This window comes from Microcaecilia unicolor, chromosome 5 (genome assembly GCF_901765095.1).
Source record: "Microcaecilia unicolor chromosome 5, aMicUni1.1, whole genome shotgun sequence".
In the NCBI taxonomy this organism is placed as follows: Eukaryota; Metazoa; Chordata; class Amphibia; order Gymnophiona; family Siphonopidae; genus Microcaecilia; species Microcaecilia unicolor.
In genome coordinates this window covers 154,799,097-154,816,431 of record NC_044035.1, presented here as the reverse complement: position 1 = coordinate 154,816,431, position 17,335 = coordinate 154,799,097, and the positions used below count along the sequence as shown (strand labels likewise).

Genomic DNA, 17,335 nt, shown 5'->3' with positions numbered 1-17,335 from the left:
TAACATCTCCCTCTCTCCCCAGCCCCCACCCCCCACCTCCTACATTCTGACATGTCAGACTATGAGAGCTGGAAAAAATGTCAGGACGATGGGGATGGAGAGAGTGAGCATGAGAGAGAGATGCTGGACTGAAGGGGGAGAGATGCAGCTACACAAACCCCAATGCCATTCTTCTTCTCAGGTTATGTAGGCAGTAAACTGCACTGCAGTCTTTCACTTCTGGCACGCAGTTTGTCGCCTACACAACCCAGGAAGGAGCAGGTCATTTGGATTTGTGCAGCTGCATCTTCTGCCTGGCTGTGGCCACTGTCCCCTCTGATCTGCTGCCTTGCTTTACATTGATGCTGTACTTTTGGTGGTGGTAGGAAGGTGGAGAGAGGGGGCATCAAGCTGCTGGGCCATAAGTGGGAAGGGCAGAAGGGGGACATGGAGTTTCTGCACCATAGAGGTGGAAGGGAGGGGGGAAAAGGGAATGCTGGACCATAGGGGTAGAGGAGAGAGAGGTGGGACAGGGAGATGCTGGATCATAGAAGTGGAAGAGAGGAAGGGGTGGGCAGGACAGGGAGATGCTGGGCTCTTCATTTGGGTGGAGAAAGAGAAAGGAAATGTTAGGTTATAAGAGTATAGGAAGGAAGAGGGAGGGGACATGTTTGACATGGTGGAACCATCTGGGAGAGACCATGGGAGTTCTCAGAGAGATAGAAGAGGATGATGAGTACATAGGGTAGAAGTGTAGTAATAGGAAGTGAGTGAAAGAGGATAGAATAGGAGGCCAGGGAAGGAATGAGACAGGAGAGCTTAAAGGGTGAGAGGATGAGATGTTCTGTTTTACTAGTATTAGGTGTATTGGTGATCTAGGGCCCTTTGTAATGTTGTAGTGCTACCTGTTCATAGGTAACATTCACGTTGTTTGAATCATAAGAATCAATTCTACTGTTGTGTAGTAGGGTTTGCTTACAAGTATGATAAGTTAGGATTTTTTCAGGTTTTGTATAATTTCACATTTTGCCTGGTAGTGGAGAGGTTTATATAGCTATTACTCGCCTCATCAACGCATTAAGACTCCAGAGCTCTGTCTGTCGCTTGGGTCATGCATGTGAAACAAGGAGCACTTCTGAAAGTGCTACCCTGGAGGTTCTGGATTTGAGCTTTCTACCTAAGAGCCTAAATTTGGTTTCCAGAACCTCTCTCCAACATTTTCCTTTGTCATTGGTACCCACATGTACTAAGACAGCAGACTCCTCCACAGCACTATATAAAATCTTATCTAGGTGCCGTGTGAGGTGAGCCACTTTTACAGCAGGCAGTCAATTAACCAAGTGATTTTCACATCCACCAGCCAACCAGATATCTACATGTGTAATGATCGAATCTCCAACTGTAATTGCTGCCCTAACCCTTCCCTCCTGTGCAGAAGCCCTGCGAAACATTCTTGGTTCTAGAGGCTATTGCATCCTCTGGAGGGCAGGTCCTGGCTACAGGATCACTTCCTTCCTCTCCACATTGATGCTTTCTTTTCAGGATACTTTTCTCCTCCATGGCATCACAGAGGTTGCCAGACTGGAGGTGGGATTTCGCTACTGTGTCCCTGTAGGTCTCTTCTATAAACCTCTCTAATCTGCCTTAGCTTCTCCAAGTCTGCTATTCTAGCCTCCAGAGATTGGACCCGTTCTCCGAGTGCTAGGAGCTCTTTACACTAAGTACACACATATGATCTTTCACCAGCTCGGTGATGATCAAACATGTGATACTCAGAGCAAAAGACTGTTTAGCCCCCATCTCTCTGCTGGACTGCTGCTTGCATCTTACTGTTGGTGATTTCTTAAGTTTCTAATGGAGTGGGAATGTGTAAAGTAAAGTCCCCTAAGATTTCTAGTTATATGCTAGTCTGTGCTGATATTTAGATTGTTGTTGTGTTATCCCCTTTAAATGCTAGCCTGTAGAAATGTAACAGAGACTTTATATGCTAAGAAAAACTATTCCTTTAACTCCTTTGCTACGTGAGAAGAGTAACAAAATAAAATACCTGAGGTTACCTATTTATTTTTAAGTCTACCTCTCTCCATGTTTAAAAACAATTTCACAGCAATTTTTTATCAATGAAAATCTCTCTGTCTCTGGAATCTTCTCACAGGTCCTCTTCAGAGCTGAGGGGAACTCAGCCCTGTCTTATTTATGCGTTTCTGCTTCTTTGGTTTGTGTGCCTCTGTAAAACCTGATGGAGAAATTTCTCATACACATGTATTCCCTTTGTAAAATAGGAAATATACAAGCAGATTTTTGTCCCACTCCATGGTATGCCCAAAAAGCATCCCCACCGAGCCCCTTTGAAATAATTTCTTTCTGAAATCCCACTGACACTTTCCTACTTTTTGATATACTGCTATTTACTTGTAGAAATGATCTTAATATAAGGGTCATAGACACCTATGTGTCTTTATAAAATACTAAGGCAAAATAGTAGACATTGTGTCTAGATTGAAGCCAAGGAAATTTAAGCTTGATCGGAAACGGGCTTAAATGTTTTTTTAAAGTGTGCTTGTACCTGCGTATTTTATAAACAAAATGTGTAAATTTTGACTCAGCCCTTGTTCTCACAGACTCAACCTTTGAGCATGCCTACGTATGGGTTGCATAAAAACGTGCATCTTCTTGATACCATGCATACGTTTATGTGTACACGCAGAAAAAGGCCACCATGCATGAAAATGCCTGAATAAAATTATCCCCATAAATCCAAATATATGTATATTTAGACAAGGTGTTTATATATATATATATATATATATATATATATATATATATATATATATATATATACAGTGCTTTTTTTGTAGAAAAAAAGGTGCCGGTACTCATTATGGGCGGCGTCACCACATATGGCTCCACCCCTATGATAGCCACACCCACATTAACCACACCCCCTATACCAGCCATGGCGCATATAAACAGAAATCATTGAAAATATTATAGTACTATAGGAGAAAAAAATAACGTGATTTTTTTTCATGATAAATAATCTCTGTAAGCTCTTACAGCTCCAGTATACCCAGTGCAAAATAAGACAGCCAATGTAAATTCTCAAATTGGACATATTACAAACACTAAAATGAAAATAAAATGATTTTTTTCTACCTTTGTTGTCTAGTGACTGTTTTTCTTTCCATATTGGTCCCAGTCTGTGATTCTGCTTTCCTTTGTTTTCGCTTAACTCTTCTGTGCCATTTGTCATTTTTGTCTCCTTTTTCTTTGCTTTCTTCAATATTTTTCAGGCTTTTTCTCTGTCCAGATTTAATTCATTCTTACTATCCATTCTTTAATTTCCTTCATCTACCTGTGGCTTTTCATCTTTTCCTCACCCTTGTTCTCCCCATGCCCCTACCTCTTATTCTCCAGTCTTTCTCTATTCCCCTTTTCCATCCAGCAGCTCTGCTTTCTCTCCCCATCCTTCCAGTGTCTCCCCTATTTCTTTCTGCATTCTTCCATCCAGCGTCTTCCCTCTTTCTTTCCCCATCCTTCCATTTTCCCTCTCTCTCTCCCCATCCTTCCATCTGTTTTTCCCCCTCTCTCTCCCCATCCTTCCATCTGTTTTTCCCCCTCTCTCTCCTCATCCTTCCATCTGTTTTCCCTCTCTCTTCCCATCCTTCCATCTGTTTTTCCCCTCTCTCCCCAATCCTTCCATCTGTGTTTTCCCTCTCTCTCCCCATCCTTCCATCTGTTTTTCCCCTCTCTCCCCATCCTTCCACCTGTTTTCCCCTCTCCCCAACCTTCCATCTGTTTTTCCCCTCTCTCCCCAATCCTTCCATCTGTTTTTCCCTCTCTCTCCCCATCCTTCCCTCTGTTGGTTTCCCTCTCTCCCCAATCCTTCCCTCTGTTGGTTTCCCTCTTTCTCTCTCTCCCCAATCCTTCCCTCTGTTGGTTTCCCTCTTTCCCTCTCTCCCCAATCCTTCCCTCTGTTGGATTCCCTCTTTCTCTCTCTCCCCAATCCTTCCCTCTGTTGGATTCCCTCTTTCTCTCTCTCCCCAATCCTTCCCTCTGTTGGTTTCCCTCTTTCTCTCTCTCCCCAATCCTTCCCTCTGTTGGTTTCCCTCTTTCCCTCTCTCCCCAATCCTTCCCTCTGTTGGTTTCCCTCTTTCCCTCTCTCCCCAATCCTTCCCTCTGTTGGTTTCCCTCTTTCTCTCTCTCCCCAATCCTTCCCTCTGTTGGATTCCCTCTTTCTCTCTCTCCCCAATCCTTCCCTCTGTTGGTTTCCCTCTTTCTCTCTCTCCCCAATCCTTCCATCTGTTTTTCCCCTCTCTCCCCAATCCTTCCCTCTGTTGGTTTCCCTCTTTCTCTCTCTCCCCAATCCTTCCCTCTGTTGGTTTCCCTCTTTCCCTCTCTTCCCAATCCTTCCCTCTGTTGGTTTCCCTCTTTCTCTCTCTCCCCAATCCTTCCCTCTGTTGGTTTCCCTCTTTCTCTCTCTCCCCAATCCTTCCCTCTGTTGGTTTCCCTCTCTCCCCAATCCTTCCCTCTGTTGGTTTCCCTCTTTCCCTCTCTCCCCAATCCTTCCCTCTGTTGGTTTCCCTCTTTCTCTCTCTCCCCAATCCTTCCCTCTGTTGGTTTCCCTCTCTCTCTCTCTCTCTCCCCAATCCTTCCCTCTGTTGGTTTCCCCCTCTCTCTCTCTCCCCAATCCTTCCCTCTGTTGGTTTCCCTCTCTCCCCAATCCTTCCCTCTGTTGGTTTCCCTCTTTCCCTCTCTCCCCAATCCTTCCCTCTGTTGGTTTCCCTCTTTCTCTCTCTCCCCAATCCTTCCCTCTGTTGGTTTCCCTCTTTCCCTCTCTTCCCAAGCCTTTCCTCTGTTGTTTTCCCTCTTTCTCTCTCTCCCCAATCCTTCCCTCTGTTGGTTTCCCTCTTTCTCTCTCTCTCCCCAATCCTTCCCTCTGTTGGTTTCCCTCTCTCCCCAATCCTTCCCTCTGTTGGTTTCCCTCTTTCCCTCTCTCCCCAATCCTTCCCTCTGTTGGTTTCCCTCTTTCCCTCTCTCCCCAATCCTTCCCTCTGTTGGTTTCCCTCTTTCTCTCCCCAATCCTTCCCCCCCGCCCCCCGCGACACTCCGGGCGAGTCCTGCACTTAGGTTTTTTTTTTAAAGACTCAGAACGTGCGAACAATGCAGACGGCAGCGATTGAAAGAGGCTGTCTGGGCTGGCGTCTGCGTCGGAGCTTCCCTCACCCTCTGCGAGTCCCGCCTTCGTTGTTACAACTTCCTGTTTCGCGGGACTCGCAGAGGGTGAGGGAAGCTCCGACGCAGACGCCAGCCCAGACAGCCTCTTTCAATCGCTGCCAGCTGCATCGTTCGCACGTTCTGAGTCTTAAAAAAAAAAAAAAACTAAGTGCAGGACTCGCCCGGAGTGTTGCGGGGGGGGGGGGGGGGGGGGGGCGGGGCGGCCAAAAAAAGGTGCCGGTACGCCGTACCGTTGCGTACCGGCACAAAAAAAGCACTGTATATATATATATATATATATATATATATACACTTCTTTATTTGGATGTAGCTCAGGATGAGTTACATTCAGGTACTCTAGGTTATTTCCTTGTTTCCCAGAGGGCTCACAATCTAAGGGGCCCTTTTACTAAGCTGTTCTAAAAGGTGGCCTATGCTATAACTAGCGCATGGGTTTCCCCGCAGGCTGAAACCACTTTAAATGTAGCTGTAAAATGGCCGATTTTTCATTTCCTCAATTAATGACCATGTGCTAATTTCCCAATAAGTGCGTTACCGACATCTATTTAGTAGGTGGAAAGAGCTCATGTGCTAACCATGTGGTAATCGGTAGGCACCTGACAGTGTGGCTGCCCCCAAACATGCCCCCCAACGCTAAAAAATAAAAATTATTTTTTAGTGTGTGAGAAGCATGCACAGATGTCAACACTACCATGGGACGCCTGAGTGCACCCCATGGTAGTATATTTTTCCCGCATGGTAAGCATGCGTTAGTGCTTCAATCTCATATCATGCCCTCTAGTTCTACCGCCTTCCCATCTCCGGAAAAGGTTCTTTTGCAGATTAATACCTTTCAGATATTTGAACGTCTGTATCATATCACCCCTGTTTCTCCTTTCCTCCAGGAATAACATGTATAGAATGTTTGTACGTTTGGGAAGCTTGCCAGGTGCCCTTGGCCTGGATTGGCCGCTGTCGTGGACAGGATGCTGGGCTCGATGGACCCTTGGTCTTTTCCCAGTGTGGCATTACTTATGTACTTATGTACACGCGTCAAATGCCACTTGGCATGTGTCCGAAAATATGAGCCAAAAATGAAATTACTGCAAGAGCCACATGGTAGCCGGGCGGTAACTCCATTTTGGCGCGCGTAGATGCTTACACAGCTTGGTAAAAAGGCCCCTATATGAGGCAGTAGAGGTTTAAGTGACTTGCCAAGATCACACAAAGCAGCATGAAGATTTGGGCCGGACTTCCTGGTTCTCAAGTCTGCTACTCTAACCATAGGCAGTATGCAGGGGTTTCAAGGAGATGTGCCTTTTACCTGTCAGTATTCACAGCTTCTTCCGACTTCTCATTTGGACCAGTGATTTGGAAGAGTGTTCTTTTTTTTGTGGGGGTGGGGTTGTTCTCACCTCACATGTAAATGATGGCTCCATTTACATGTATAAGTTGTCAAACAAAAAAAGCAACACTGGGCCTTCAAGACTGAGACAACAGGAGTATTTATTGACGAGTGACCCGACACGGGCCGTGTTTCGGCATTAAACAACGCCTGCCTCAGGGGTCAGGGTCTGCATATAATTTGTTTAAAATTATATATGTGTCCAATGTCTCCGAAAGTAAACGGAGAAGATCTTTACATCCAAACTCGCCTGTCAGATTATACAACGGCGATGTAGAGTGAAGAACTCTTGTGTTAGCTAAAGAAAAGGCTTACACAGGAGTTCTTCACTCTACATCGCCATTGTATATTCTAACAGGCGAGTTTGGTTGTAAAGATCTTCTCCGTTTACTTTCGGAGACATTGGACACATATATAATTTTAAACAAATTATATCCAGACCCTGACCCCTGAGGCAGGCGTTGTTTAACGCCGAAACATGGCCCGTATAGGGTCACTTGTCAATAAAATACTCCTGTTGTCTCAGTCTTGAAGGCCCAGTGTTGCTTTTTTTGTTTGTGCACTTTCTATGTATGCTGTTTACCCTCTCTGTTCGCCATGTATAAGTTGTGAAATGAGGTACATGGCCTTACTTAGAAAACCCCCTAGTGATAGTGTACTTTTTTGGAATATGTTCATATATACAATTGGCTTTAAGTTTGTGTCAAATATATGTTTTTTTGGTTCTGTATGGATTTTATAAAAGGCGCAGCGCTCACTGAGCTATTTATAAACTTGGTGCCTTTAATGGGTGGACCTAAATGCTCCTTTCCCTGCCTTGGTGATCTATACAAGTTATCTTCCCAGTGTAGTAAATCCAGCTTCCTTGTCTTCCTGCCCAGTTTCAGGGATCTTATTGTGATATGTGGCCATTATTTCTTGATTATAGGTGGTGTCCATGATTGCAGTCTTAGAATTCAATTTACTCTGGGGCTCATTTTCAAAGCACTTAGACTTACAAAGTTCCATAGGTTACTGTGCAACTTTGTAAGTCTAAGTGCTTTGAAAATACACCTCTATATGTCCCATCTTTAATGTATATCAGAATGAGTGTTTTATTTTATCTTTTTAATTTAGCACTTTCTTTTTGTGTTTTTGTTATAGAACACAGAACGGTCTAAAGATTGGTACAAGACAATGTTCAAACAGATCCATAGATTGAACCGAGGTAAGTAGGGTTGGGTATCAAAGAAATCTTCATGCATAGACAGAGAGGGTTAATGCAGAAAGCTAGCACGGTTGGAAAACACACAGTTAATGCTAAGTTTGCATACAGTTTTCTTGGTGCATGATACAGAAAAGAGTTTTGTTCAGAAACTAACCTTCATACTTACATCCTATGAAATCATTGGTAATGAGGTTATTACTCTGTTAGATGCTTGTATTACCTTTAAGTTTGTACTTTTATTTAATTTACTGTAAGCCACATTGAGCCTGCACGAGTGGGAAAATGTGGGATATAAGCAACAAATAAATAAATAAATAAATAAATTAGCTATTCCACCCCAATGCAGAGAACTGCTACAGAAGACATTTTAAGGCAAGCATAACACAAACATGAATGCCAGGTCCAAGGAGATATAGAAAGGTTAACTTATTCTTTTACATCAGTTTCTGAGGATTTTTTAAATGCCCTTTTGGTGCAGTCCTTCCCTCCTAGACCCTCTTCCTCCCCAGATGCCACCGCCAAAGATGACCTGTTGCAACCCCCCCACACCCGAGATGAAACTGATTCTCTGATCCCTCTCAGACACTGCCAAAGAAATCCATGATAGCCTAGTGGACCCCCCCTCATACCCAGTTCTCCATCCACTGACCCCAAACGGGGGCCATCCCTCACAGATGCCCCTGTTCCCCTTCTCTAATCACCTCTAACAAGAGGCAGAAGTGATGCCCACTCACTCCTGCTTCTGTGCATCCTGGGCTGCGCCATCGAGGGTCTGTCTTAAGGGCATTTTTGCCTTATTTGATAGAATTCGCCCAGTCCTCGACAAAGATATTCAATGCCATAAAGAGGTGCTTTTATCTGGAAGACGGGAAGGGAGATGTTGTTTTGCCATACTACCCCCTGCTCCCCTCACTGCTGGGGTATTCCAGAACATGCTCTCAATGCAACCCCTGCTGCAGACTTCCTTAGGGAGCTTCAGTACCTGCAAAACAAAGCCAAAGCTCATCACACCCTCCTACCTGAACAGAGAGAACTGAAGAAATGCACAAAACCGGACTCGACCAATGCGATTATATGGTGGCTATAGTATTTAACTACCTAGTAACTATAAATCAAAGTACAACAATAAAAAGAAAACAACATTAAAGCAAAAAGGGGGTTGCTGGAATGTAAGTGGTGCAAAAGCTCAGTGAAGAATCATTAAATAGGTCTCGTGTTCATCAGGGGCATTTGTTGGGGACAGATGCAAAGGGGAAAATATCTGTAGAGAGATATTTGGGCAGCAGCCTCATCTCTTTTGACAATTGTTTGGATTATGACAAAGCTTAGTGATTTAGACATGTGGGCTGTTAGAACAAGTATGGGAGACTTGTACGCTCATCTGCTTAACATAGAAAGGCAATCATGGGTAAGGAGTTGTATTAGACAAGCAGTCAACCTTCCATGGCTGGTAGCTAGGATGTATGCTTAGTAGAGCAGAATAACTGGGCAGACCTGATGGATCAGTTGGTCTTTGTTCTTATTTACCGTGTTACTATTAAGTTGACACATGACTATTTGCACTTCATTATTATATACTTACAAGCTGACAGAGTTTGAGCTGATGTTGTAGTGTCTGGTTACAGAATAAATGGGATAAAATGGGGTGAATGGAAATTAAAATTTTATGATTTTTTTTTCGTTTTTGTATTTTGTTATTGTGTGTTTGTGGCAAATGTGTAATTGGCAATTTTTGGTGGTGTTATATCGCCATCTGCTGGTATAATGTATCATTATTAGTTTTCCTTAATAATGTGCTTCAATCCCCTAGTATGTAACTCTGTTAAAATGAACTCCTTAGCCTCTTCAATTAAATGCTTAGTGCTGGCCATCCTGTATCAGCTGCAGTGCTGCTGTACTCTACTGCCTTCTATAGATCCCATGCAGGTTTGATTATTGGACATCCTGGATAAGAAGCCCAGGCCAGTAATTTATTTCCCCAGCCAAGTTGTCACCTCGTTTGGAATCTCAGTGTACAGTTTGGGAAACATTGGTATAAGAGACATTACAGTGATATCTCCATAACTTGTTGCTGTAAAGTTTGTGAAGCACATTGTTTTGTTTTTTTTAATGCATCAAGCGCTGAAAACTTTTATAGTGTTATTATATTGCTTGGGTTGGTGTACTTTATGGATGCTATTTTGTACTAGCTGCCTGCATAGGTTTGAGAGCCATTACCTGCATACCTATATCAATTTTCAAGGGAAAATATGTATTTACTTTACTTTTAAAATAATTCCACAAATTATTCACACACAAAGCTAATATGTTTTAATTGAACAGCAGGCTTAAATTTAATAGAATAATTCTTATTCTCCTTTCTGAAAACTTATGGGTCACTTTTCAGATACCATAGAGTTTTTTTTTTTTTTTTTTTAAACACTGGCTACGGCTTTTAACTATTTTAAATATATTCAGAGCCCTTATCCATAGAAGTTCTACACAGATAGCCGACGATATTCAGTCACTATCCATATAGCTATATGGGTGGCAGCTGAATATTGCCATCTATCTGTAGACTTAGGGGAATGCCCATATTCCACCCTTGCTCCACTTCAACGTATGTGCAATGCTACCACTGCAGGGACCAACAGAAGACTACCTTTAAGGTAGACCTGTGGGGAGGGGGGGTAGTGGCGATGTTGACTTGCAGATGGGGAGAAAGATGGTGGATTGTGCCAAGGGCAGGAGTCGGGGTGGAAGAGAGCAGAAGAGATGTCCTCCATTTATTAACCCAAGGAGATGTTTGGAGGAGTCAGGAGATGCTGTAACATGATTAACTTGCAGCTCTGTTTCTATTGTTAATAAATGGGTGGGATATAAAATTTAAAATAAAATTGTATGGATTTTATCCGGCTGAAAATGTACCCCTTTATTTTCAGGGTTTTTTTTCTTTTTCTTCTTTTTTTTGTGCCATTAATATAGATTTCTGACTCTGAGGCCTTATTGAGCAAAGAAACAGGTGTAGATTTATAGGTGAAATAGAATCTGTAATTTATCACAAGTAAAAGTATCCTTTGGATCCAAGAACTTACCCTGTTTATACTGGATAAATAGACTGCAATGTTCACAGAGCAATGGTATAACAGTCAGCTAAGCTGGTTCCTTTCCCGTTTGCATTGCTGTAATACTTCTACCATATTGTCTGTTTCAGATGATGATTCAGATTCATTCCCCAAACGCCACTCTTTTTCTGATGAATGTAAGTCTCAAAATAATTGTATCTGTTATCTTTTGTGTATTTCCGGTTAAATGCATTTAGGTGCAATCAATTTTATAGAGAAAACTAAAAAATGGATGTGGAATTTGCATTTCTCGCAAAACAAATAGAAAATCCCCCTCCCCCCTCCCCATCTCTCTAACATTCTTATTGGACAGATTGTGATTCATAAATCCCAGTTTTTGGGACCCCCAGATAGGTCAGAGTGACCAAAGTGAATAATGGCCTTAGGCAGAAGGGTCATCACAATTCAGTGAACATGTTTATTTATTTATTAGGATTCATTTACCACCTCCTTCAAAGAATTCACTCAAGGCGGTGTACAGCTGTAAATTTAGGGGTCTGTTTACTAAAGTGCATTTAGCAGTTAGAGCATGGGATTTAACATGTGATAACCATCAGCACAAGCATGCTGTAATGGCTCCTGCATGCCAAAAGCAGCCAATGTGCTAAAAATTCTGTGATAACTGCTTACAGAGGTATGAGGTAGGAACTGGGTGGGTTGTGGGCAGAGAATAGCTGTGCACTGTACGAGTTAGCATATGTACCATAACTGTCTCGGCTGCTGATAATGCAGATGCAATTAAAGTGTCCTCAAAAGGAAGCATCAAGTGAAACCAAGCTATCAGCATTCAGTAATGTGCCTGCTAATATGAGGGGAGGGACCTGAACCCTGGCTCAACATCTCGACCCTCCCCCCCCCCCCCCCCAGTTATCATCCATACCTTAACTTTGCCACCTGCAATAGCTCCCCACCTCCATCACCATCCATACCCTCTTGCAATGAGCCTTGCCACCCATCCCATGACTATCTCAAACTACCTCTACTCTCTGCATCCAGCCCCCCCAAGCACTTACTAGGGGTGTACCGGGTGGGATAGTGGCAGGGCAGGAACCTCCTGAGACACTTCTGCCCCGTTGCTGCTGGGTTTCAAAATGACAGCTCGACTCCTAGCTGTACTACTACAAACCTACCACTAGGGATCAGAGCTGCCATTTTGAACCTGGGGAGTAAAAGAGCAGGAATGTTCAGGGGTTGCTTCTGCCCCACCATTATGGCACCAAACTCCCTGGTAAATACCAAAGAGAGGGTCTACGGGGTGGAGTGGTGAGTTTGGATGCTCTTGGGGAGTATGGATAATGATGGAGGGGTTGAAGGTTCATCAGGAGGGGGTTAACGGGTAGGAATGCTAATTAGGGAGTGCGTAGTAGGCGAGGACCAGAACAGAGGTTCAAGGGGGGGTTTTTTGGTACTGCAGCGGGCCACAATGAATGTATCAACAGATACAACAGATGCACATAACATGCTATCTGCCGATGTGCTTACTGCAGTAAGTGGCTTTCCTGTACCGTAACCTCAGGGCACAACCTCAGCAATTACTGCACAGGCTTTGCGGTTACTGTGCATTGTTTTTCACCTAATGCGCAGTAATTGCAAAAACTTAGTGCACATCAGTAAACAGGCCCTGTACCTCCAGTTCAATAACTTGACGCTTGCATGTGTAAACAGTTACCTGCAAAAGTGTCAGCAGGGTGCCTAAGGATTTCTGTAACAGTGTGTGTAACTGCAAGGGGAGTGGAGCGGGAAGGACATGGGCAGGGTTCCCATTTACACACATACCCCCAGATTCTCTAAACTTACATCCTGAAATTTATGCCTCACCAACAGTTATGGCAATGAAATTTCCCAACTCTATCAATGATGTTATATCATAGAATTAATATGCTAGAGTTCAAAATGTTGTTCCACCATTAACATCTATACAAAATTTGTGCAGACCTTAGTGGTGCGACTCAAAGCTTAAGGTTTTAACTTCAAAAATCAAGCACTCAATTCGTCATCGGTCTTATTAATTATCTTGTTTTTAACTGATGAAGTTATCAAATAAAGTTTAAAATACTTAGCTTTTGTCGGCTCAGGGGCAAGCAGGCTGACATGGCATATGTTTTACATCCCTATTCTTCTATATCTACGCCCTTTTGATAGTTATATGGTTTGAAACCCCAATAATTTAAAAGAGGCTCCTGTACCATTAAATCTATGCAAAACATGTGCCATGTTGATCTGCTTGCCCCTGAGCCAACAAAAGCTAAGTTTTTATTTAAAACTTTATTAGATAACTTCATTGAGAATACAAGTTTGCAGTTTGAATTAGTAAGATAATAAGACAGATGACAACTTGAGTGTTTGATTTTTGAAGCTAAAACCTTAAGCTTTTGAGTTACACCACTGAAGTCTGCATAAATTTTGAAATAGATGTTAATGGTGAAACAATGTTTTGAACTCTAGCATATTGGTACTCTGAAATTTATCCCTAGCATACAAATGTGTGTGCACAAGTTACAGAATAAGGGCAGTTACACTTGCAACTTAACTCCAGTTAACAGCCAATTATAGGCTTAAATTGTTAATTGGCACTAGTTGGTTTCAATTAACATTTGCAAAAGCATCTGCCCATAGTCGCTCTTCTAGAAGTTGCACACGCCGATTCCATCATGCACAGCTTCTAGTGAGTGTGGACGTGGGAAGGGCATGGGCAGGTTAAGGGAATACCAAGTAGTTGGGAGTCATGCACCTAACTGCCAACTGTTAAGCCTTTGACATGGTGCAAGTCAGTGATTTTCACCCTTTTTTGTGACACACTTACAAGGTGCAAAAATTATCAAGGCACACCGTCAGTTTTTTAAGAATATGTATATTTTATCATTTAACAAACAAGTATTGAGTTTGTGCTTAAAGTTCAATAATTAAAATTTTAAACATTGCGTTATCTTTAAAATCTTCACCTTCTGGGAACACCTAAAGGAAATAGGAGCAAGGTCAAATCCTGAAACAATCTGTTAGCCAAGCTTAATGGATCAACGTGGTAAACTAAAGTTACAAACACTTCAGACCTCTTACTTTATTACAGTTTTTCCCAAGGCCCGTCCTGGAGTACCCCTTGCCATTCAGGTTTTCAGGATATCCACAATGAATATGCATGAAAGAGATTTGCATATAATGGAGGCAGTGTATATGAATCAAGTTCATGCATATTCATTGTGGATATCCTGAAAACCTGACTGGCAAGGGGTACTCCAGGACAGGACTTGGGAAACACTGCGTTATTACACTCTGCAACAAACAACGTACCGCACACTTGTCTGCCAAAGGCCATCACCTCATGAAATCTTACCTCCAGAATTTCCAAACTAAGGTGGAGTAAACAATGCAATTTTTTAATTAAAAAAATAAATAAATTCACACTGCAGTGGTTTAAGGTGTGTCACTACAGCCTAAAGCACAAGCTATAAAAACATTATTAATGTACAGGAAGATCTTGCTTATGTAATGTTTAAAAAAAAAATAGCACGTCTAAACAACAGGCTAAATAACTTTCAGTATATTCACTTTTAGCTTTGCACTAACAAACACACATACACAACATAAACTACAAAGTCCCCAATAATGAGGAAGAGAAATGCAGAGTTGACATTGCCAGAAGGCAGGATTTTTCACCCTCTTTACCCTCTCCAGTCCCTTTCTCCCCCGACACATACACATCACCTCTGATTTTAGTATCAAATATGTACACAAATATGATTGCATGTATGAAAATGACTACTAGTAAAAAATCTTAAAAACTAGAAGGAATCACAACAATGGGGGGGGGGGGGGGGGGGGAAGCAGCAGGAAGTAGGGGAGCAGCCCAAGGAGTAGTACAAAACCAACATTAGGGTTCTGGGATCTCCTCCGACAAGCTGTAAAAGGAGAAGAGTAACCTCCGTTCACAGGACAAATCCCTCCTCTCAGTACCCTTCTCCAACACCGCCAACTCCAGGCTCCGCTCATTCTGCCTCGCCTCAGCCTATGCTTGGAACAACCTTCCTGAGCCTTTACGCCAAGCCCCCTCCCTGCCCATCTTCAAGTCTTTGCTTAAAACCCACCTCTTCAATGCTGCATTCGGCACCTAACTCTTACCGTTCACTAAATCCAGACTGCCCCAATTTGACCGCCCCTATCGGACTGTCCGTTCACTTGTCTCTTAGATTGTAAGCTCCTTGAGCAGGGACCGTCCCTCTATGTTAAATTGTACAGCGCTGCATAACCCTAGTAGCGCTTTAGAAATGTTAAATAGTAGTAGTAGTAGTAGGAGAAGAGTTTGCAGAAGCAGTGGAAACCTATAATTTAATGGCATGTCTGCATCTAGGTAACTTGGGGAAGTATGAAAACAAGACATGCCACCTAAAACTAAAGGAACCAACTTTGCAGGATATGCATCCATGATTCACATATATGCATGGATCAGAGGTGGGAGAGAGGGGAGCTGCACTCCTCATCTCAGAACATCAAACAAACACCGCTTTGGTGGCAAACCAAGGTTAACTGGCATTGTGCAGCAAGTCCTCCTTTCAATAATTCAGCACAGCTGCACTTGCTCTCTGCCTGGGCTGATGCAGCAAGGCTCACACTGACATGTGCATGGGCCAGCTGCATGTGGAGGTCACTACACACATGCACCATTAGATCAGATTACCTTTGATGCTGCTGGCCTGTGCATGTGTCAGTGTGAGCCTTGCTGCATCAGCCCGGGAAGAGGGTAAGTATGGCTGTGGTGAATTATTGAAGAGAGGAGGAGGCAGTACTTGGACGTCTTGGAGGACCCTGGGTAGGTGGGTGGTCACTGAGAGGCTCATACACTCCCACGGGAGCCCCACAGGAACTCCTTCAATGCCCATGGGATTCCTATGGACTTGGAGGGGATTCCCATGCAGCTCTTGACTGGCCCACCTGGGAAGCAGCCACGTCATACTGGTTGAAAAATGCAGGTACAAGTCCTCAAAACTGTGGACTTAAAGCTAATACAGAGCTGCCAGGTTACCCATTCCAGGACTGGTCCTGGTTTTAAACTTACATCCCAAAGCAGTGTAGTATTTTGTGGTCCATGATTCTATCCATTGAAATTAGTGCTTCCGGTCCCATAATGCACCAGGATGAGATTGGCAGAAATACAGGACCGGCCAAAAAGTCTCCCTCCTGGAATGGGTAACTTGGTAGCTCTGCTAGTATTCTGTAATGGCAATTCTGTGCAGAACTGCCATTATAGAATTTGTGCTGTGATAAATCCCAGTGCCCCCCACTCCCACCGACTCTAGGGATGGGGCTTTCGTCCAGGGAATCCTCCAACTCCTTTTTAGGTCTGCTCCCCTGAAGTGACACAGTCTAGGACAAGTCAGTAAAATGTAGGTTCTTTTAATAAGTCTAAATTAAACAGCATACAACATAAACTTCTGCATATATTCCTGTTTTGTTTTCCTGCAATCCCTTACTTAAGGCCTCTGCCTATCTTGCTCCAACTCAGAATCCAGGCCAGGTTTTCCCACTGGTCCAATACAGCATTACTCTTAAGCACACCTTACTTGCATATAAGCAATCAAAGATAACTTTTCTTCATATTACATATAACAAAGATTAAATCATATTCCTTTTCCGCAATCCACATAGCTATGGGATATTTCTTTTTATCTGATTCTCCCACTGTGCTACCTGAACCAGGTATTCTCTGTGCCCTTTCTCCCACAGCTTATCATGCCACATTAGACCCCTCTCCCTTTAATCACACTATCCAGGAGAGCAAACATAATGACCTGTCTGCGGACTTCCCCTAATTCATAGAGCTCCTCTGGATTAAATAGGACTTTAACCCACAATCCCTGACTCCTCCTCCCTGTTAGTGCTTGAACCCTCCCAAACACTGGGCTAGTTCCTAGCCTCAGGGAATCCTGCTCCCTTGTCCCTTCAGTAATCCACTGGAGCACTGCCCCCTCACTTGCCTATTTCCAGGCTGGGTCCCCTTGCAGCAAACAACCCTGGTTTCCACTCATTAGGGAGAGCTTTTCTTCCCCAGCTCCACACATGGCTATGAGCCAACAGGGTTAAGCATTGCTCTGTCCTCTAACCTTAGAGAGCCTGATCCTGGAGCCCCTCTGTAACCCTCTTCCCCTTGAGTATGTCTTTTTCTCTCCACAGAATAAAAGGCCTCACTTTTAAATTCCAGGAATGTAATGCTAATTAGCCCACCTGGAAGCCTGAAGAGTCATTAACTTTCCCATCTCTCCTAAGTGCAGCCCTCTGGGCTTCAGAGCACATAGCCTTCTGGGAATTGTAGTTAAAAAAAAAAAACCCTTTTAAAGGGACCAAGTTAAATGTGCCTGAACAGAGAACATTCCCTGGTTTTTTTTTGTTTGTTTTTTTGGCTGCATGTGCGGTGGCCCCCAGGCTGCATAC

The 17,335-nt window shown here is 43.4% G+C and overlaps 1 protein-coding gene across 9 annotated transcripts in view; it reads left to right on the top strand.

Annotated features, from left to right (window-relative positions):
• The window catches only part of SORBS1 (sorbin and SH3 domain containing 1), a 426,813-nt gene that overhangs the window by 286,471 nt on the left and 123,007 nt on the right, over positions 1–17,335 (top strand). For all 9 annotated transcript variants that reach the window (XM_030203463.1, XM_030203457.1, XM_030203461.1 and 6 more), the window contains 2 exons: positions 7,745–7,808; positions 11,002–11,049. In XM_030203463.1, the coding sequence (XP_030059323.1) occupies positions 7,745–7,808; positions 11,002–11,049 (112 nt within the window). The remainder of the gene's footprint in view (positions 1–7,744; positions 7,809–11,001; positions 11,050–17,335) is intronic.